Consider the following 23,228-nt stretch of genomic DNA (forward strand, 5'->3'; position numbering starts at 1 on the left):
GGACTAAGGCAGTGGTTCTCAAACTTATTTCATTGGGTCCCCCTTCTTTGTGTTTGTAATCATTTACAACCGCCCACAAGTACATACAGTGCCACCCAGATCTGAAGGCAGAGCAGAGAGCAGTAGCTGCTGGCGGGGTACCCAGTCTGAAGGCAGCATCACACCAGCAGCAGCTCAGAAGTAAGGCTGGCAGTGTGAAAAGGGATATTCATCAATATCACTTTTCACAGCTGACTTGGCGCCCCATTGCCATCCTTACTGCTGTGCTACTGCAGCTGCTACCCCAGGCTGACGGCTGGAGCCCCACCACTGAGGGATTGGGAGGGTGGGGGAAGGGAGCCTGAGCCTGGGTTGCCTCCCAGTGAGGGATTGAGGGAGGGGGGAAGAAGAGCCCATGCCTGGTGGCAGGCTCTAGCCGTCCCCTTTATTCCCATCTCCTGGGTGTACACAGTCCTTCTGCATGAGCCTCAGCCACCTGGGGCTGATAGCCAGAGCTTTTTTTAAGGCACACAGCTCACGCCTCCGTTGACACATTCCTTTTCCTCGTTTGAGAGGCCGGCCGCATAGTTTGAGAACCACTGGATTAAGGTGATCTCAAGGGATCCTTTCTCTAAACAACAAACCGTGATTCCTAATGTCAACATATAAACAACTGCTAATGATTTGGGCATCAACATGGGACTTCTAGTTTCCTGGGCAAAAAACACAGCAACGATATTAAAATAGGGCACCTGTAACAATAACCTTTATCAATGACTGCTAATTATTTTAAGGATCTACGGATCATATAGTTTGAGTGCAGTTCTATAAAATCATGATGTTGATAAACTAACAGCTAGTCTGTTTTAGACCTCCCCAATATCGTGCATTAGGAGATAAATGTGCAACATCTCATTCTTCACAGTGTGGATGAGAGAATTTAAAGAGTTGCTTTGTGTAGTGCACATTTTAAGTACAGTTTTAGCATAGAACTTACCAGTCAAAAGTATCTTCTGGTTCCATTGTGTGCAAATTTGAAAGCATAACTTTGCATTTCATGATATTGTGCTTTTATAACAACTGCAGAAGTGTGAATCATACCCTTTCAAATCACTGACTTTTTTTGTTCTGTTTTTAAACCTTGGAATGCCTGCAGTTTCTAGACAGCTAGCCAAATGATGATGAAGGATATGTGTCTCCATCAGATTCAAGCAGTACCACAGTGAAATTCCAGATTTTGTTGTCTGTTTAGTTTGAATCATTGAGTTCTCAATTGAGCATCGATCATTGCAATTTGAGTGTTGCAGGAATTATGAAAGTGTGTTGCTCCTGCTCCACAGAGTTTTGTTCTTAAAGCAGGAACTCAGCCACATTATGTATGAAGAATACACCAAGACTGCAGCACTTACTCTTTGGGGACAGAATGAATTTTCTGAGAATTTACAAGTAAATGCCTTTATTAGTTTGAGTCAAAATTATTTTAAAACTGAAATTTTAAAATTTAGTACCTGGTGTCATAGTGCCCTGAATTTTTAATTGGTGCCTTCACTTCGCCACTGAACTAGATTGGGTTTTTTTAATCAGTTATCCTCTTTCTTGATTATGGACTCATAGCCTTTTGGACACCTAACAAGTTCTTCTTAAAGTTTTACTGTAAGTCAGTTTTACTCATTTTCCTGAGCTTTGATAATTAACTAATTTGAAGCACGAAACGTACATGTTATTGGTTGGCACAATCCTCCATTTTCCCACATTGAATGTAATCTGATCATGATCACTGATTCCAAGGCAACCACCAGATTCCAGTCCAGTGATTAATTCATTTTAATCCATCACAATGAGGTCCAAAATAGTTACCGTGTGTTGGGTGCAATACACTTCTTGTGTTAGGGCAGTATCTATAATTTTTAGAAACTCTAATGCTTTATTACTGCTGGTTCCATGGGGCCGCCAGCATACTTCTCCCAAATTGAAGTCACCTATAACACAGTTTTTCTTTCTACGCATTTTCAGACAGGTGCACTAGGAGTAACTCATCCTGTTCTTTGGCTTAATTAAGTGGTCTAATAGGCACCCTCTTTCTGGGGATTTTAGTTAACACATTATACATATTCCATTCAAAATCTTGCAGTTCTGAGTTATCAATAACTGTAAAACAGGTAATATATAGTATCTTTTAGTGCAGATTACAACCCCCACCTCTTTTACCCACTCAGTCGTTTGTAAACAGGTTATAACCAGAGATTTTAACAGTCTAGTCATGAAAATCATCCCACTGGGTTCAGTAATCAAATTTCTTCTCATCAATGAGAATTTCCAACTCTTATAGCTTGTTAATTCTAGCACTGATACATAAGCAATTGAAAATGTTCTTCTCTTCATGTTCTTTGCCAAATTTGTTCAATTTGTTTAGGACATAACAGAGTTTTGTGTTGCATTTGCTTTCTTAGCATACTCCCCTTGTGTTGTTAGTTTTAATATTCTCCTCGCTGCTCCATCTTGTTTCCATCAAAGAAGATTAGGTCCCTTATCTGTGAGATCCAGGCTTTCTTGTTCATACAACCCCATCTCTCACTGGAATGTGGCCCAACATCCTTAAAACCAAAATTTTCAACTTCACACACATCATACAGCCAATGTGCCTCTTGCATTTTCTCCCTTCTCTTTCTCATGTGATTGGAAAGATCTCTGAGAAGATGATTTTAACTTCCTCTTCAGCTCTCTTCCAAGATCCTAGAACCCTCCTATAATGTTGTAGTTCCATTTGATGTTGTCACTTGATCGCATGTGTATCATCACCACTGGAGACTTGCCAGAAAACTTCATAATACTGCCCAATCTTGCCATTGTATCGCATGTCGTAGTTTTGCACCAGGGAGACAGCAACCTATTCCTTTGTCTCTCATATCCTTTGCTAAATGTTCTGTCCACTCTTCTGAATATGGAGTCTCTGAAAATTGCTTCCCTTCTTAAGAGGATGAAGAACATCTTTGGTAGCTGCTTGCTTCGTATTGCAGGAGGCATCCATTAGATATGCCCCTAGTAGCTGTTCCATTCCTGCAGAGACAGGTTTCTTGGTTGTTGACTCATTGAGTATCTGAATTATTTGATACTTCTAGCTGGGTTGAATGTCTGCTCCATTCATTCTTCTTTTGGTCACAAATCGCTGGTCTGATTCTTCAGTTGCTAATCTCTCCAGATCCCTTATCACACATCCTCCTTGTGGCATCTGTGTCAGTGATGTCTGAATTTGGTTGGTGAGATATCTTCATATTTCTCGAATGCTGTGTAGAGTTGAAATTTGCACTTCCAGACCAGGTATCTTCTCCTCCCGTATGTCCACGAACTTGCACTTCATGAAACCAGGAATCTTATTTCCTTCAGCATAAAAGAAATCGTAGCATATCCAGGGCAGGGCATAGCAATTGTTCCCTCATCACCTGTATCCACAACCTGGTGTAGCCATACCTAAATGGAAGGAACCACACTTCCTCCTTAACTCCCCTGTCTAAAAGAGCTTCCCAGACTGAGTGCCATGCTATTTAGAAAATCTGTTCTTGCAACCTGAAAGTCTTTTATATAGTATTAATTTAGCTCCTTATATTTCATAATGTGTTTCCAACTGGCAACTTAGTTTGAGGACAGTCTTTTGGTAGAATTTCTTTAGTTAAATAAGTCCTAAATTCTCAATTCTGTATTCTCTTCCCTGAGTATATGTTGGTAGCCACATCCAAGTACATTGTAATAGACTTTTTATTTTGATCAAATCTTAATCTCACCATCCTTTTTAGCAATCTAAGTAAATACCGTATTAAAGTATTGGGATGTTGCTATTGAGGGTTATAAGACTAGAACCAGAAACTCTCTTCAATTAAAATGCCCAACTCTGGTACTGATTTCCTCCTAGTATTGGTCAGTCTTCAACTCATGCTAAGTTTTCTTCTCTAAAATCAGAGCTTGAAAAGTCTGCTTGCACGTGTCACATAGGAGGTTTTCCTAGGTGAGTGCCGTCAATTTATGCAGGATCTAAGCTTTCATGGTTAAAAATAAATAAATCCGGCCCTTGCACTTGCAAAGAGAACCTTCCGAACTTGAACAGTGTGTAGAAATGCTGTGCTGTCTTAAGTTTGTAAACAGACTCTGCTATTACTATTGTTAAGTTTTTCCAAGTTAAGATGGTGTGAAAACTAATCTGATTTTTATCAGCTTTAACTGCTGCTAAGCAGAACCCCCAGGTAATAAAATCAGTTTCACCTATTGGTGCTTGGGAAGTCACTGAAGTTATCCTAACAGGAAAAGGACTCAAAAATAGAGGATGGGGAAAAGAGGTACAGTAGCAGATACTTCCTGCTTGGCAGCAACCAGAAAGTTGAGGGAAAGGAGTAGTAGTAAAGACCACCTCAATTGTAGTAGCCAGGAAGCTGAAAGAAAGGTAAAGTAATGGATAATCATAAGGTTAAGATTTTGTCATGGTTATTTTTAGTAAAAGTCAGGGACAGGTCACGGGCAATAAACAAAAATTCAAGGAAGCCCATGACCAGTCTCTGACTTTTACTAAAAGATAACTGACAAAATGTGGCTAAGCCCGAGCCCTGCTGTGGGAGCCCTGCTGAAAAGAAAGGGAGGCGTGGTCCAGTGCCTGACGGCATGGTGGCTAGAGCACAGGGGTCTGCCCGGGAATGGTGGCTTGGAGCTGCTGGGGTCTCCTGACAGCTCCAGCCTCACTGTCCTGGGGCTGACACAGAAAATGTCATTGAGGTTACAGAAATGGTGGATTCTGTGACCTCCGCGATATAATCTTAGCCTTAATCACAGGACTGGAGGGGACCTCAACAGGTCATCTAGTCCAGTCCCCTGCACTCATGGCAGGACTAAGTATTATCTAGACCAGCCTTGGCAGGTGTTTGTCTAACCTGCTTTTTTAAAAATCTCTAATGATGGAGGCTCCACAACCTCCCTAGGTGGTTGTTTAATCACCCTGACAAAGTTTTTTCCTTATATCCAACCTAAACTGCTCTTGCTGCAATTTAAGACCATTGTTTCTTGTTCTATCTTCAAGTTAAGGAGGACAATTTTTCTCCCTCTGCCTTATAACTACCTTTTATGTATTGACAATTGTTATCATGTATGTCGTCTCGTGTCCCGTCCCCCCCCGTCTTCTCTTCTCCAGACTAAACAAACTCAATTTTTTCAATCTTCCCTCAGAGGTCATGTTTTCTAGACTTTTAATTATTTTTTGTTGCTCTTCTCTGGACTTTCTCTAATTTGTCCACATCTTTCCTGAAATGTGTCACCCAGAACTGGACCCCATACTTCAGTTGAGGCTTAATCAGCACAGAGTAGAGCAGAAGAATTACTTCTCATGTCTTGCTTACAACACTCCAACTAATACATCCCAAAATGTTTGCTTTTTTTGAAACAGTATTACATTGTTGACTAATGTAGCCTTTTAGCAGCCAGTGGTAATTGTGAGTGAAGCACTTCAAATGTACAAGACATTTCCAAATTGAATGCAACACACCAGATGACATATTTGAGCAAGGTCCAGGCACAGCACCCCTGGTGAGAATCCCAGCATTCTTTCCGTTCCTAGTAGCTGGACGCACAAGTGTGGCTCCTCAAGGGCATTGCACTTGATGGATGGATAATGGTGAGCAATATCTTCAGTACTTCTGTGTGGCCAGTTAGCTTTAGTAGTAGTTGTAGATACAGCCTTCACGTTATTAGATGTCTAGTAAAACCTCCATGTCTGATGCTGTGGGAGTTTGGGAGCTTGTATAGATTATACTGTTACTTCAGAAAGAAAGTATCAAAGATTTTGAGGGGGAGGGAAAGGCAGAGAGCAAAATATAGCATAGACAGTAGAAGACAGTGTGGGGAAGGAAAAGCAAAACGTTCTGAAAACAGACTGTCCTGATGTACTGTACACAGTTTTTAATTTGGTGTGAGCCCATGAAAGGGATAAAATACACTTCAGCATGTTGGTTTTTGGAGCATGGCCTAGCAGCACAGATACTTTTCATTGTGATTAGTAAGTTAAGTCCGAGGGCAAGTAGGTGTCAGGTAAATTTTGTGAAGTCCTTCGTCACAAAGGGGTGTGGATGTTAATGTTTGTAAAAAAGAAAAGGAGTACTTGTGGCACCTTAGAGACTAACAAATTTATTAGAGCATAAGCTTTCATGAGCTACAGCTCATCACTTTATCAGCTATTTGCTCTGGGGTTGGATGGAAGTGACAGCCCCAAGGACAGCAACCTGACCTGACCTACAGCCCCCTTCCCCCTCACAGCTCTGCCGGTGCCTCTCGCTCCTGGCCCCCCCTGCTCTAACCTACCACACCCCGCTCCCCTCCCAGAGTTGGGGATAGAACCCAGGAGTGCTGGCTCCCCCCTCCCCCCCCCCCCCCCCCCGGCTCCAACCCACTAGACCTCACTCTCCTGCTGATCGTGGCCGGACAGTTACGATCGATAAGCCCTTTGCAGATAACGATAGTGTATTAATACATTCCCACCCTCTTGAGATTTTCCAGCCCTTCTACCCCTGCTTTAAGCCTCTCGGAAGGGCCTGGGGTATCCTGGATCTGAGGGCAGGGGTCTCCCAACTCCTGCTGGAGAGGGCTATCTAACCCCCCAGTGCCAGGCCCAGCTGCCTAGAGGTGACCCCCCCGAGAGGTTTTAGTTGGGGGCTGAAGGTGATGGCTAGTGGCGTTGTGTTATTTTCTTTGTTGGGCCTGTCCTGTAGTAGGTGACTTCTGGGTACTCTTCCCAACTAAAACCTCTCCAACGCATCATCAAGGATCTACAACCTATCCTGAAGGGTGACCCATCACTCTCACAGATCTTGGGAGACAGGCCAGTCCTTGCTTACAGACAGCCCCCCAATCTGAAGCAAATAGTCACCAGCAACCACACACCACACAACAGAACCACTAACCCAGGAACCTATCCTTTCAACAAAGCCCGTTGCCAACTCTGTCCACATATCTATTCAGGGGATACCATCATAGGGCCTAATCACATCAGCCACACTATCAGAGGCTCGTTCACCTGCGCATCTACCAATGTGATATATGCCATCATGTGCCAGCAATGCCCCTCTGCCATGTACATTGGCCAAACTGGACAGTCTCTACGTAAAAGAATGAATGGACACAAATCAGACGTCAAGAATTATAACATTGAAAAACCAGTTGGAGAACACTTCAATCTCTCTGGTCACTCGATCACAGACCTAAGAGTGGCTATACTTCAACAAAAAAGCTTCAAAAACAGACTCCAAGGAGAGACTGCTGAATTGGAATTAATTTGCAAACTGGATACAATTAACTTAGGCTTGAATAGAGACTGGGAATGGATGAGTCATTACACAAAGTAAAACTATTTCCCCATGGTATTTCTCCCCCCCACCCCACCCCCCACTGTTCCTCTGATATTCTTAGGTTTCAGAGTAGCAGCCGTGTTAGTCTGTATTCGCAAAAAGAAAAGGAGTACTTGTGGCACCTTAGAGACTAACAAATTTATTAGAGCATAAGCTTTCGTGAGTAAATGCATCCGATGAAGTGAGCTGTAGCTCACGAAAGCTTATGCTCTAATAAATTTGTTTAGTCTCTAAGGTGCCACAAGTACTCCTTTTCTTTCTGATATTCTTGTTAACTGCTGGAATTAGCCTACCTTGCTTGTCACCATGAAAGGTTTTCCTCCTTCCCCCCTCCCCCCTGCTGCTGGTGATGGCTTATCTTAAGTGATCACTCTCCTTACAGTGTGTATGATAAACCCATTGTTTCATGTTCTCTGTGCGTGTATATCAATCTCCCCACTGTATTTTCCACCAAATGCATCCGATGAAGTGAGCTGTAGCTCATGAAAGCTTATGCTCTAATAAATTTGTTAGTCTCTAAGGTGCCACAAGTACTCCTTTTCTTTTTGCGAATACAGACTAATACGGCTGCTACTCTGAAACCTGTTAATGTTTTGTGGGGCAGTTTAGAAATGAAGAGTGCTAACTTACTTGAACAAGTGCTTGATTTCTAGACCTAGGATGAGAGATGCCTGTAAACCATTCTTGTGAACTTCAGACAGCTGTATCCTTCATTTTAAAAAGTGTAATATGGTTGATCTTGTGGTTATAGCACAGATCTAGGGGTTTGGAGCCCTAGGTTTTATTCTAAGCTGTGTCACAGACTTCTGTGATCTTGGGCAAATCACTTCATCTCTTTTTCCTTCTCTCTAAAGTGGGGGTGATGATTACCTTTCAAGTTTATTGCAAGGTTTTAATTTATTGATGTTTCTCAGAATTTTGATCCTTGGAAAGGTCCAGTAGAAGATCACAATTTACAATACTGTTTCTCAGCGTTACTTGAACCACTTGCTAGTATAAATGCTTGAAGCTTGAATCTGAATCAGTTCTCAAACATATGTGCAGAATAATAAAACAAATGAATGGGTGGAGGAGGGGAATTTTTAAAGGCACAAGTAGTAGGCGCTTAGTTTTCATTTGTACCTTTGGGAAATCTCCTTTTTGGTAGTTTGTCAGGTTGCTCTTGATTTTTGGGCTACTATTTTCATAAACTCTTACCTTTATATTAAAAAAAAAAACAAACAAAAAAAAAACAAACAAACATTCAAGTTCCAAAAACATAATTATATGGACTTTACCCCAAAATGAACAGATGAGGTCAGTTAAATTGCATCTTAAAAGGAGAGGAAATTTTGCATAGCAGTGAATATCCTCAACTTCTGTTGACTTGAGTGGGTTTGTCTTGACTAGGATTTAAAGATATGGTGTTACCTAATACTTTCTAACATTTTCTAATTCATTCTAATGTTAATGTAGACTTCACCACGTGCTAAGCTGGCCAAATTGCGTCATCAAGGCTTTCAGCATCTTGCAGAACTAGACCCTAGGAGGATAAACAAAGGCAAACTGATCTTTAGCCAATAGGAAACATGAAGTGCATTCTGGAAGTAATTTGTCCGGCAAATACTTCAGAACGCTTAGATTCTAAGCATGTTTTATGCAAGTTAAGTATTTCTGGCTTCAGCTATCTGAGCTGCTGATTCTGCCTTTTTTGCGCCTCGTAGCTGCTGAAGGCCAGCTCAGACAGGATCCCATGAATCTCTATGCTTCTCATTCTAGAGCCGCCACTCCTCTGTCCTTGGCACATAGTATTCTCTGATCCTTGTAGTAGACGCCCACATTCATCTTTTCTTCTTGCCATCTCAGTTCAAAAATGTAATCTGTACTTTGGTGCTTGAGTAGCACTGTGTTGGTTATATGCCAATATCCAGAGCTTCTCTAAATAGGTTGACATAACCTCTGGAAGTATTTTTAATCGGAACACATTTATAAGCAGAGTTTTCTTAGAATTCACAGCTGTTCCTTTGCATAAAAAGTTACTAAGATTTCTATCAAACAGTAACTAAGGAGTTGTGTGGGCAGATGCCATCTGGTGGCCAACCATATTACTGCCTGTATTTCTGTGCCTGCAGGATAAGTTTGGGTGATCTGCTGCACAGCTGAAATTTGTTGTTTAAATAGTCTCGTTTCTCAAATTACAATTCTTAAAACAATTATAACTTAATAAAAATGTATATTGAGAATCTGAACACTTAAAACTGAAGCAGTTTTTTTATTTATCTCTTTATTCCCAAGAGTAAGCAATATCACTGCTGCTTGGCCTTAGAAAATTGCAACATGATAAATTATAGTTCTGAAATTCTATAGACGTTTTATACTCAAACTAGTTAAAAGTAACATGAGATTTAAAAAAATCTTAACTTTTATTTTCAAAGACTGCTGTGGCAAGAGGATAGAGAGGGATAGATTCTTACTAGGTAAACATCCAATATCTATCTATAGTCTTCCATAATTAAAAATACAGAATGAGATATGTGTCCATTGGCATCTTTTGACTAGAGCTTGGGGGAGGAACTTTTGTGACTACTTTCTCATCTGATCATTTCTACACTGCATTGTAAGGATCTCACACTTGAGCTGAAAGTCTGTCTACAAGCTTCCATGCTGCCCTAGTCCTTGGTTTTCTGAGCATATATCTAGCCAAATGACATTTTAGCAATTCATGAAGACTGCAGAACACCAAAAACTTAACTTCACCCCCAAAAACAATCTTTTATTAGTCTTTCCTGCTTTGGGTTACTTAATATGTTAATAGAACATCACTTTTTTTCCTTTTAGAAAAGGACAACTATGTTTTGTCAAGAAGATGCCAAAATTTGAATCTTAAGCCATATTTTTCACACAAGTGAGCCAACTTTCACTAGGAAAAGTGAATTTTTTTTTTTTTTTTTTTTTAAAAGTGTGAAGCATGGCAAATATCTTGGTAAAAGTGCATCCGTTCAAATGGAAATAAGAAATCTTACATTTTGAGAGTTTTGCCTTTTGGTGCAATTATTTGTCATATTTCTACTTACATGGAATATTTTATCTCACCATGGCCTTTAAATGCCTGACATATTCTGCATTTGCAGATCTGGATTTTGATAGCTTCAAAGAGGTGTTGGGCCAAAGAAACTGTATGTTAGAACTTCTACAGCTGCAAACTCTTCTGAGACAGTGTTGATGTAATAGTATAATCTTTTAAGATAACAAACTTTCTTTGATGACCTAAGTAGACTAGTCCTGAATGGCACATAAATTTTATTGAACTAAATTATCTAAATCCAACAGATTGAGAGGATGTTTTTTGGTGAATACTCAATTCTGATTGCATTAACTGGATTGCCTCTGTTGACTTCCCATAACAGGCTGTTAGCTCAGTTGTGCAAGAGCTTCAAAATTAGGAATACCCCAGCTGATTTACCGGTTTCTTTTAAAGATAATTTGTTCATGTGTTGAAATGTGATTTTTTTTTTGATGAGTCATAAATAATATTGTCCTGGCCAGAATATGAAGCATGTGATCTGATGTTGAAGTTCACTTCAACTACTAAAATCTTTCTACAGATGTAATTGTGAAATTTAATTATATAAATGGGATAAATCGGAGGTGATAGTGAAGATGTATGGGGCATTAGGTAAAATTAAACTTTATTTCAGTAACACAATTGTTAATGTTTTGGCAAACCATGGACACTTACCTGGAGAGCCTGAGATCTTAAACTTACAAAAAGACACTGACATTTGAAACATTAATTCAAATATCTACAGTGTCCGCTAATTAATATAATCCATAGCAGGTATAATTAGATATAGTGGACAAACTTTCCTTTAGCCAAATTTAGTGCACATTTTATGTAATTTATAACATGTATAAATGTCTTGCCAAAACTGTGTTTTTCCTTTTGGTTTAATTTACAAGTGGCCAGGTTGCTCCAAGTTCCTTTTCCCTTACTCTTTTATAACTACTGCTGTTAAAAGTAGCAGTTAAAGTCTCTAATTCAGTGGGAAGTTTTTTATTTTTATGCGAATATTTTCCACTTATTTTGTGCATTTAAAAGCACTTTGCATTAGTTACACTGTTTCTGTTGGCTGTCAATTGCATTTCCTATATCTTCACCCTCATACTTCTCTAGGGGGAGCTCAGATGTACCTGCCTCCAAGACTCTACAAGAATTATGAGCAGTCAGGTGTATGTACAGAGAGGAGGAAAGAGAGGGTATGATCATGTTAGGTGTTGCTCTTGGGACTGCACACTACAGCTTTTAAATATAGGGGAGCAGAAAAGTATTTTTCGTATCAAATTTAAAAAATGCAGGACATATAAACTAAAGTTTACAGTATTGATTTTGATTTAATAGGTCTAAAATTACAGTATTGACATGAGAGATTGCAAGAGATCATATTTATTCTAGACAAGATGGAGCTGATAGCAGAACATTTTCCATTAAAAGACTTTTTAGAATTCATTTTCTAACATTTGGGCTGAAATATCCTGAATCTGGACTTAAAGGCAAGCTTCCAGGTTTTTGGGGAAAGAAGGGCACAGTAAGGACAAGTGTCTTTTGGGTCAGGCAGTTTACTGTTTGGGCTTGATTTTCATTTCTGACTTTTTTCTTCTTTAGTTCTTAGATTTAGGAACAGGCTCGCGCTCTCTCTCTCTTTCTTATCATTGTTGAAATAGATGCTGGTTTAGCCAATGTAAAAACATCAAATTAATGGTGTTTCTTTAGCTCCCAATAATGCCTTAATTCTCCAAACCCTGTTAAGTGCTTGATCCTAGATCTCTCTACTTGCAGTTCTTTTCTCCTCTCCAAAGACAAGCGCGGACACAAGTATAACTGACAAAACACTTAGGTTCTCTATAGAATTTTATTTTTATTTTCAAGCAGAAACCTGGCTTTAAAAGCCTCTTAATTTTGCCACTTGTGGGATTTCTGTCTTAGTTAAATGTTCTGGTTGCCGGTTGCTAATGGTGTATGATAGAGTAGATTGTTGTACATGGCTCAAAGCATACAGTAGTGTATTTTCTATGAAACCCCACAAATGCAATTTGCCATTTCAAGTAACTTGTCTACATATTCACTGAAAGGCTACCACTGTATTTCTGTTGTTAATTCACTGTTGTTTCCCTGTATCTCCAATATTGTTTGTTATCCTGACAAGCGTAAATGATAATGAATTGCAGTTGTGTCTAAAACATATTGTGTAAATTGACATGAGAGACATCACTTTGGTATTAGAGGAGAATGCTAAGCAAGCTAAGCTTTTGCTACCTCTTCCTGATGTTTTGTTAATTCATGATGCTAGTCACACATTTTATGTGATGTCTTATTTGTTTTGAGATCTACATTTATAGCAATCCATTAAAACGTTACTCTTTAAAAATCCGCACTGCTCCAATGAAGCAGTATTGAATATTTGATCTCTCTATCCTTTTCTTTAATAGGTAAGTTTAGTTCTACACTCTACGAGATGGGAGGCTGTGACATGTCACTTGTGAACTTTGAGCCAGCTGCAAGAAGATCGTCCAACATCTGGTATGTGTGAAGTCCAGTCAGAAGGCTTCTAATCTTATCTGCAGTATAGTTACAAGCATTTAATTTCAGTTATAGAAGACCTTGAAGTATAAAAAAATATAATCCTGTGTGTCTCTTTACTATTGTGAAATCTGAGCAAGTTTAGCAGAAAACAGCATTGGAAAATTGCTATTCCAAATAATAGTAAATATGTTCACTCAAGGATTGACAAATGCACTTCCATATAGTCTGTAGAAAATGATTTTTTCCCTTGTGGAACTTACTGTCAGTTTCTGCAGAGCATATGATGATAGATTAAAATTTAGCAGTTAGGGCTGCAAAATAAACTTCCAGTTGTGAAGTAAATGTAAATCGATAGTACTGTGTTCTTGAGTGTGAAACAGTGTAGAGAAATGTAACGTGCCTGAAATCAAACATTTGGCCTGCCAACATAGCCTGAAAAGCAGGCTGTGCAATGGGAAGTTTTCCTGGTGCTAGAAAGAGTTCTTTGCCCTCCAAAATGCCACTTAAGTGCAGCTGAATTGCTCTGGGCTTACTTCAATCCTGACGGTGGAGTAGTAATCTCCACCCCATGTGCCCATGGGCGAACGACTGTTGGATCTGTGTAGCCGTGGATCAACAGAACACTCCAAATCCCTGCTGTGCAACAGTACAGAGGGGCCTCCTATGGAGCTGACCTTTGACACAAACTTGTGTATTCCTTGCATGGGCCTGCCAGATCTTGCCCTTATGCATTGTACATTTTAACAGCAGTGGTCTTGCTAAGAGGGGCCCTGCACAGCTGTAGAATAAGCACTGGGATTCGCACCCAAGAGCAGTGTGAACTGACCCAATCTAATTGAGGTATTAACATTCAACTTTCTCATTTCTGTGGGTAGTTGTAATTTGAGAGGTAAAATTAGTCTAGCTTTGGGAGACTTCAAACATTTATCTCCTAGCTGCACCAAAATCTCCATACACTGAATGCATTGGCATGGTGTGGAATAAATCTTCTGACTATAGGTTTATGGGATGAATTGTCCAGAGTTGCTTTCACTTTTTTTTTTTTTTTTTGGCCAGCTGCTCTGTGCAGGAACACATACACTAGAAGCTTCATTCTGTACTTATGGTAATTACTGAATTTTGCAGTATTACAAAAAGCAAAATGAAAACTGATTCTAGATCCTATGAATGTAGGACAGCCCCACTGAATTGAAGTAATGGAGGCTGGTGAACAAGTGCAGATAGGTGAGGCTTGTTGAGTAATGAATAATTGGGCACTTGGAGGAACAACAACACTGTGGCCCAATTATAAGTGACTCAGTCCAGTTCAGAATGCTATTAAATCCAAAGGGAGGGTGCAGGAGGTGCTGTGTTTTTTCCTTTCTACCATTAGTCTGCAGGGAGTACACAACTAGCTATAATGGCCATCGCTTGCCAGAGCATTTGAATCTCATTGGCCTGAACTTGCAGTCAGCTGCAAACCCAAAAATCCACATAGAGTGCCTTAACTAAATTGGCCTTTGGTTAGTTCTTCTATCTGCTAGTACAACTTTTCAGCAGGCTTTTTTGCACGAGTGCTTTCCAATCTAAAGTGTAACTTGTCTATGGCTTTTGGGTGTAGGCTTTAAAATTAACTGAAAAAGTCCTGCAGGATGACTCAGTCTTCATTTTAAACTAAAGACTACAATTTATTTCACATGGAGCAGGCACAACTAGAAAAAAAACCTGGATAGCCACACTTCTGCTTACTCTGTTAAAACACCCTCTGAATTTTGATAAAATGCAAAATTAAGATGCCTTGTGTCTGAGGGAGAGGGAATAAAGGAAATGTGTTTAAAATTGGTGTAGTTCTGACATATCATTGCATACTACATTAATGTGAAATTAATTGTCCAAGTTCTTGCTATTAATTTAACGTTGCTGTGAGAAGCAAGGGTTTGATATTAGAATCCATTAAAAACAATCTGGCCTAAAATGAGTGCAAATGGCGAAATAACTTTGTTTGTTTGAACTTCTGACTAGAGATTGAGGGTAATATTTTAAAAAATGCCTGTTACATTTTCAAAAGTGTTTTAGTTTTTATAGAAGTGACTTTCAATGAAGGTTAGACTCCTAAGTTGCTTCGTTTTACCCTAACTATATAATAATCAGCAACAATGTTGAAGTGCAGGAGAAATGGGAGAGAGAGACTGATGTAGGAGCAGAAGTCCACCAGATTCTCTTACCTTGGGAGCCCAAAGGAGACGTACTCAGATTTTCATTAAGGGATGTCTAGTGCTCATCTTTTGAGGGCTAACAAGTTTAAAAAAGGGTACACTCAGGCAACAGGAAATGAGATGGTTCCTTCTGTGACAACAACTGCTAGCCAATCCAGGGATCTGTGGCAGGGTACAGTTTAGATGGCAAAAATGAGGAAGAAGAGAGCATTTTTATTATTGTGGTTGTAGCAGATACTGTCGCCTATGAGCTTTTTGCCATTCAATATATGGGTAAGATTTGTTGTCTGTCTGTCTTGGTTTACATGTAAGAAGCATCTTAAAACTCAAATACTTATTTGTTTAAAATATGTTAGCGTGAAGTCTAAGAAATTACAAAAAAGTGAAGGTGCTTATGCTAAAAGTTTGGTCGTGCGTTGTGGGGGGAAATAAAACTTCAGGCTTTTTAATACACTGGAGTGGCTTGTTGAAGTCAAATGTAATATTAATTTAAAGTATTTTCTGTTTCTATAGTGACACGGATTCTCATGTATCAAGTTCTACCTCAGTTCGCTTTTATCCACATGATCTAGTAAGTTTTTTTTTTTTTAATTGTTTGTATGATAAAGCAACCTTTTGCCTATTTGCATGCACATTTTTTAGAGCACTGATCCACCATACCTTGTTGAACCAGCTTTTAAAAAAGCAACTTTTTTGACTTGGAAAGAAGCTCATATTCAGTATTGCAGTGCCTTCAGACATATATACATGCAAATTTTAAAGCTAAATTCATCTACAAGCACAACTATGAGTAATTTACACCTTTTAAAATTGAGCTAAGACTACAATATGATCTTTAATTTGTATAATTTGATCATAAAATACGTTGGAATTAGGGGTTCTTCTGACAAATGTCATAAAGCTGGCCAAAAGATTGATGCATGTACTCAGGTAGAGCCCTATTCCTATGCACCTCTAAGATCTGTAGGACACAGGAGGGGTGAATTGCTATCCTTCAGTCCCCAGAACCAATCATGACTCTCCTGTCAAGGTATACACCCTGCCACCAGGATCTAATGATCAAAGGTTAGAACATGTGAAGTGAGATGCTTAAGTAAAGCCAAAGGCCCACACAAAATCACTGAACATACAGTATTGGTGCAAAAAATTCTGCAGTTCTCAGTGTTCCTGTGACACACAAATCTCTGATATTACTGTCAACTCCAAACATACCTGTGTACTTCCTTCAGCGTTCTACCATTCCCATACCATTCAGTCCGCAAATAATCAGCATTCTGATGATCCACACAACTTAGGGTTGAATGATGAAACTTGTTAAATCACTTAAATAACCAAAAATAGAGGGAGGGTGGAATTTTGGTGCAGAACAGTGCAGAGCAGTAATAAGCTTGTTTCTGGTCCTGTCTGGGGTTATGTGATCGCCACAGCTCAATTCTGATGTATTTTGGAAACACTGTGGCTTCCTGTGGAAGCTTCCTTTCAAGGGTGAGCTCCCACTGGTTGATGGGTACTAGCTGTGTATGCTGCCCCATCCTCTGTTCCCCTTTCCAGTAACTGTGCAAATTCAGAGAAACTCAAACCTTATGAATACAAATTGACACTTTAAGCCTTTAGTTAGCTTAATGGATCATTAAGATGTGACGCATCTTTTGTAGTGACATTGCTTTAAAAAGACACCTGTCAACTTTTTAAAAAAAACTAATATGAAAAAAATTCAAGTTTCTACTAGGACTCCATTTTAAATTGTATGTTCTGAATTCTGAACATTCCTCTTTTTAAAAAAAAAAAAAAAAAAAAAAAGAGGACACTATAGGAGAACTCTGAAACTGACTATACACACATAGCTGTTAAATGTACAAAGTAACCAAAATGAAAAATAGAACCTGTTTATTTTGTTTACAATAATCTTAGATGTAACTATATAGGTACACAATTTTTAGGCAGGTGTGATTTTTTTTTTTTGTTCAAATTGACAGTCTGTCTAATTATAAAAAAAAGCTTCAATTAAATACCAGCTACAACTCCATATTAAAATAATTTTTACAACCTCTACAGTATTATACGTAAAGAGTAAATGGGACCTCTTTAAAATGTTGCTTGGCCTTTTCACAGTATTTACACACTTGGTTGGGCATTAGGGTTTGTACTACATACTTTTGTAACACTCTTTCTCACTCTTCAGTCATGTATCCTGAGGTATCAATAGTTTTGTGTGTTCTTTGGTGTTACTGAGGTTTCAGGGAAGAACTCTGACATTAAATGGCAGGGGAAGGAAGAGATAGGAAAGTATGGCCGATCATGAATAATGCTTTGCTAGTGAGAGCAAACCTTATTGTTTAAAACTTAAGTGTATATTAAATACTCTGGGCATAAGTCTGATCTTTGAAACATGAGTATGTTGCTTTGCCTCACAAAATCAACTACCGAGTTGAACATGGGTTTGCATGCAGCATAGTTGACTACATGAGATGTCAATATATAGCTACTTATGTAAAACCAGAATTAGTCTCTATGTGGCAAGTATTACTTTTGCTTGCCTCATTAGTTTACCTCTCTGTTCAGATTTAGAGTTTCCACTCTAAATAGAATAATTAATTTAGCAGACACTTGCATGCTACAAAAGTAAGAGTGCCACTCACATGTCTGTCTATGGACAGAGAAAATAAGTGGTAACTAGTAAATAGTATTTCAAAACCAAAACTTCTTAATCTTCAAAGATGTAGTTAGTAGAAAGTGTAATTATAACTTGAAAGTACTCTAAATACTTATTTTCTTTTAGCTTTCTCTTCCTCAGATCAGGTTGAACAGGCTGTTAACTATAGATACAGATCTGCTGGAGCACCAAGACATTGACCTAAGCCCTGACCTTCAGGACCGTATGCAATCACAAGAGGAAGCAGCTCAGAAAGTTAAACAATACTATCGCTTTTGGATCCTACCCAAGCTGTGGATTGGTATTAATTTTGATAGGCTAACTCTCTTGGCTTTATTTGATAGGTGAGATCCTCATGTACTACCAGATTACAGCTCAAAGGAGCAAAGATTAAGAATTATAACTAAATTGTGAATAATATACTACATAGTACAAATGGATGAATCCTTGGCAAACCATATAAATTTATCGAGCACTGAAAAAAGAAACCTAACAAATTTAATTGCATTAATATTATGAAAGCTAACTTCTATTTTCTCCTCTAATCTCCATTAGTATTAACATGGAAAATTCCAAATTATTGATTCAAATATAAGATGCCTTGTATGGAAACAAGTTAGTGACTTCTCTAGGAACTATTTAAAAACAGAAAGAGAAGGATTGGTGTTGCACACTTGGCTGTAAAGCCAGATAATTGGCTTGGTAAAAGACGTTAGCTTCAAAACCACTCCAAATGATGGTTACAAACTGAAATAATGCAAGTATGATTCAAGAGGTGACCGCAATCCCAGAGTGTCATCTTATAGGCAGAAACAGCTAAATCATGTTACTTGTCACCTGTTGAAATAAAGTGAGCACGAATTCCTTTTGGCCATGTTCAGTGTATCGAAGTTTAAACAGTAACTTTAAATTTTCCTCAGTACAATTGTCTGTGCAATAATAACTCTGTAAACACCTATTATTTCTGTTAGTCACCACTACCCTGTAGTTTGCTTAGTCTGAATTGAGTGGCTTAGTGCTACTGAGTGTGAGAGTAATTTCAACTCTTGCATCACACACTCCTGTTAAATAAATAACCCTGTTGCATACAAATGAGATGGCTAAAGTATTTTTTTCTTGCCTTCCCTAATGTGATAGGCTCTTGAGCATCCTTTATGGAACTCTGAGACAGGCCCATGTTACAGGCTACCATTCTTCATCTAGCTGAGCATTTAACTACTTTCTGAGGTCATCAAAGCTGCTTCTTAAAGGCCCAATTTTTCAAGATGCTGAGTGTCTTCAACCTTCATTGAACACATGCAATGGGTGGCAAGTGGGGGGTGGAGGAGGGAAGGAAATGGCAATGGGTCATTTAGTGGTGGGCTGGAGAGCAAGCCAGCCCTGCGCTTACTCAGCAGTGGTAGCCCTGGGCCAGGGGGCTGGGCCTCGTTCTTCATCCTGGGTGTTGCAACCTGGTACACAGGGTCAGAATGCCATTTAGGTTTAGCTGGGCCAAATTTGAGTGAGTGGTATTGCAACGTGGTGTATTTGGCAAAGCAAGGTGCCCAGTCGTGTGGGACAGGAGCAGCTGCTTCTGGGTGAGGTCAAGCTCTCCCTCTAGCCCCTTATGAAAATTTGTGTTGTACACCTCCTTTTATCAATTGTAAATATGCTTCAAAAGGCACCATGCGTACATCAAAAGGCTGCTGGGATGGCAATTGTCAACCCACTCCTGCCTCCATTCCCATTTATCTCAATCACTGAACTCATGGTAGTTTCTGCCTAAGCTTTGCTAACAGACATGTATTACAGTTTGCTAATATGTACTATGCAAGAGTTCAGGCCCATTTTGCTAGCAGCAGCATAGCTTATTTGCTAGGCTTGTGTGCTAGCTGTTCTCTGCTAATCTCTTCTAAACCTATCCAGCTTTTTTATATTTTTTTTTTTTTCTTTTTTGCCCCTACAGGAATCGTGAGATCCTTGAAAATGTGTTAGCTGTTATCCTAGCTATTTTAGTTGCTTTTCTGGGTTCTGTTCTCCTTATAGATGGCTTTTTCAAGGATATCTGGATCTTCCAGTTTTGCCTGGTAATAGCCAGTTGTCAGTACTCACTACTCAAGGTACCTTAGTTTTTTTATCTTCATTTTTAATTACAGTTTTGAACAATAGAAATAAACTGTTGAGGACTTGTGCAACAAACTTTCTTGTTCAAAGGTGTCTGTGAAGGATGAGTATTTAGGCTACCAAGAACTTTGAAAAGAGAACTGTATAAAAGTTTGTAAAACAAAAATTTTGGCTTCTGCTAAAGTTTGGAATAAGGCCACACAAGGTCAATGGTCTAGTCTTGTGTATATTTGTTAAAAAAGGAACAATAAAAACCTAAATCTCTCTGCCCATGACATACTACCACAGGTATGATCAGGGGAAACAACTGAATTGAAACCCCATTGCTATAAAAAAAAGGGAGTGATTGGTAATGTGTTCTGTTAGGGCCCTGGACCTTTGGAATTTGCTTCCTTCTGATCTGATATGATCTGAGTGTGTTAGCCATCCAGATACATGGCAAGGGCCCATCCTTTCTCCCTGGCCCGTTCAAGATATGAGTGTTGGTAGAGTTGGGTATTGGTGGTTTGGGGATTATGTGGAGATGTCAGTTGTTACATTTGTTGATTTGATCTGATGAGTCTGTCGGTATATTTTTAAAAGATTGGCAAGGAAGGTCAGAACATTGAATGGACTCTTTTAATGTAATTTATTATTTAAATAAAAGAGGATTTCCCTCCAAAAATACACATAGATATTCCTTTTTCTACTCTATATCCTAGCATTTCACCAGATGTGAAATTGCCAAGAAGGTCATTCCAAAATACAGTTGATTTAAAAGATTGCTTACATTCTGAGAAGCAAAGGGAGTTTGAGAAAAGAAGAATGGGTCAGAAGTAATTTGGATCTCCTCTAGCATGAGAATTTCTTTTATAAAACTTAGATAATCTATGTTGTGTTATGAGACTTGTAAAAATTAATCTTCCAGATGCCCAATCTCTATTTAACCGTCTACTCATGAGTCAAAAACTGCTTGCTGTAAGAAGTTAACTGTTTTTGCACGCTAGTCCTTACTGAAAATGCGTGCAGAGAAGAAGCTTGTCAAAGTTAAATTTCCAAAGTAAAAAGTTACTTGGTGTCAGATTACTTAGTGTTGGAAGTTCTGTCAGGTCCCCAGCAGGCGTTTTAAATTTCATAAGGTATCTAGTGAATATTTACAAAGGTTACAGATTTCTAGTAGCTGAAAGCCACATGCTGTGTCTCAGATGTAGCACTTGGGCCAAGTAACCCAGAGCTCTTCTTGACCTGCTGTTCACAAACTGGGAATAATTAGTACGGGAAGCAAAAGTGGATGGGAACCTGGGAGGCAATGACCATGAGATGGTAGAGTTCAGGATCCTGACACAAGGAAGAAAGGAGAGCAGCAGAATACGGACCCTGGACTTCAGAAAAGCAGACTTTGATTCCTTCAGAGAACTGATGGGCAGGATCCCCTGAAAGAATAACGTGAGGGGGAAAGTTGTCCAGGAGAGCTGGCTGTATTTTAAAGAATCCTTATTGAGGTTGCAGGAACAAACCATCCCAATGTGTAGAAAGAATAGTAAATATGGGAGGTGACCAGCTTGGCTTAACAGTGAAATCCTTGCTGATCTTAAACACAAAAGAAGTTTACAAGAAGTGGAAGATTGGACAAATGACCAGGGAGGAGTATAAAAATATTGCTCAGGCGTGCAGGAGTGAAATCAGGAAGGCCAAATCACACTTGGAGTTGCAACTAGCAAGAGATGTTAAGAGTAACAAGAAGGGTTTCTTCAGGTTTGTTAGCAACAAGAAGAAAGGCAAGGAAAGTGTGGGCTCCTTACTGAATGAGGGAGGCAACCTAGTGACAGAGGATGTGGAAAAAGCTCATGTACTCATTGCTTTTTTTGCCTCTGTCTTCGCAAACACAGTCAGCTCCCAGACAGCTGCACTGGGCAGCACAGCATGGGGAGGTGGTGACCAGCCCTCTCTGGAGAAAAGTGGTTCGGGACTATTTAAAAAAGCTGGACGAACACAAGTCCATAGCACTGGATGCACTGCATCCGAGGTTGCTAAAGGAGTTGGTGGATCTGATTGCAGAGCCATTGGCCATTATCTTTGAAAACTCATGGCAATTGGGGGAGGTCCCGGAAGACTGGAAAAAGGCTAATGTAAAAGGGAAGGAGGAGGATCTGGAGAACTACAGGTCAGTCAGCCTCACCTCAGTCCCTGGAAAAATCATGGAGCAGGTCCTCAAGGAATCAATTCTGAAGCACTTAGAAGAGAGGAAAGTGATCAGGAACAGTCAGCATGGATTCACCAAGGGCAAGTCATGCCTAACTAACCTAATTGCCTTCTGTGACGAGATAACTGGCTCTGTGGATGAGGGGAAAGCAGAGGATGTGGTGTTCCTTGACTTTAGCAAAGCTTTTGAGATGGTCTCCCAAGTATTCTTGCCAGCAAGTTAGAGGTATGGACTATAAGGTGGATAGAAAGCTGGCTAGATTGTTGGGCTCAACGGGTAGTGATCAATGGCTCCATGTCTAGTTGGCAGCCGGTATCAAGCGGAGTGCTCCAAGGGTCAGTCCTGGGGCCGGTTTTGTTCAGTATCTTCATTAATAATCTGGAGGATGACGTGGACTGCACCCTCAGCAAGTTTGCAGATGACACTAAACTGGGAGGAGTGGTAGATATGCTGAAGGATAGGGAAAGGATACGGAGGGACCTAGACAAATTAGAGGATTGGACCAAAAGAAATCTGATGAGGTTCAACAAGGACAACACTTAGGACAGAAGAATCCCATGCACTGCTACAGACGAGGCACTGAATGGCTAGGCTGCAGTTCTGCAGAAAAGGACCTAGGGATTACAGTGGATGAGAAGCTGGATATGAGTCAACAGTGTGCCCTTGTTGCCAAAAAGGCGAACGGCGTTTTGGGCTGTAAAGTAGGGGCATTGCCAGCAGATTGAGGGACAAGATCGTTCCTCTCTATTTGACCTTGGTGAGGCCTCATCTGGAATATTGTGTCCAGTTTTGGGCCCCACGCTACAAGAAGGATGTGGAAAAATTGGAATGAGTCCAGTGGAGGGTAACAAAAATGATCGGGGGCTGGAGCACGTGACTTATGAGGGAACTAGGATTGTTTCATCTGCAGAAGAGAATAATGAGGGGGGATTTGATGGCTGCTTTCAACTACCTGAAGGGGGATTACAAAGAGGATGGATCTGACTGTTCTCAGTGGTACTAGATGACAGAAAAAGGAGTAATGGTCTCAAATTGCAGTGGGGGAGGTTTAGGTTGGATGTTGGGGGGGAAAAATTTCACTAGGAGGGTGGTGAAGGGCTAGAATGGGTTACCTAGGGAGGTGGTGGAATCTCGTTCCTTAGAGGTTTTCAAGGTCAGGCTTGACAGAGCCCTGGCTGGG

The 23,228-nt window shown here is 39.8% G+C and overlaps 1 protein-coding gene across 12 annotated transcripts in view; it reads left to right on the forward strand.

Moving 5' to 3' along the window:
- The window catches only part of PCNX1 (pecanex 1), a 136,438-nt gene that overhangs the window by 57,187 nt on the left and 56,023 nt on the right, over positions 1 to 23,228 (forward strand). For 7 of the 12 annotated variants that reach the window (XM_043517855.1, XM_043517852.1, XM_043517853.1 and 4 more), the window contains 5 exons: positions 9,770 to 9,811; positions 12,822 to 12,912; positions 15,624 to 15,681; positions 17,890 to 18,107; positions 19,709 to 19,862. In XM_043517855.1, coding sequence (XP_043373790.1) covers positions 9,770 to 9,811; positions 12,822 to 12,912; positions 15,624 to 15,681; positions 17,890 to 18,107; positions 19,709 to 19,862 — 563 coding nt within the window. The remainder of the gene's footprint in view (positions 1 to 9,769; positions 9,812 to 12,821; positions 12,913 to 15,623; positions 15,682 to 17,889; positions 18,108 to 19,708; positions 19,863 to 23,228) is intronic. The other 5 variants (XM_043517856.1, XM_038405397.2, XM_043517860.1 and 2 more) reach the window with 1 other exon arrangement.

This window comes from Dermochelys coriacea, chromosome 6 (assembly GCF_009764565.3).
Source record: "Dermochelys coriacea isolate rDerCor1 chromosome 6, rDerCor1.pri.v4, whole genome shotgun sequence".
NCBI lineage: Eukaryota > Metazoa > Chordata > Testudines > Dermochelyidae > Dermochelys > Dermochelys coriacea.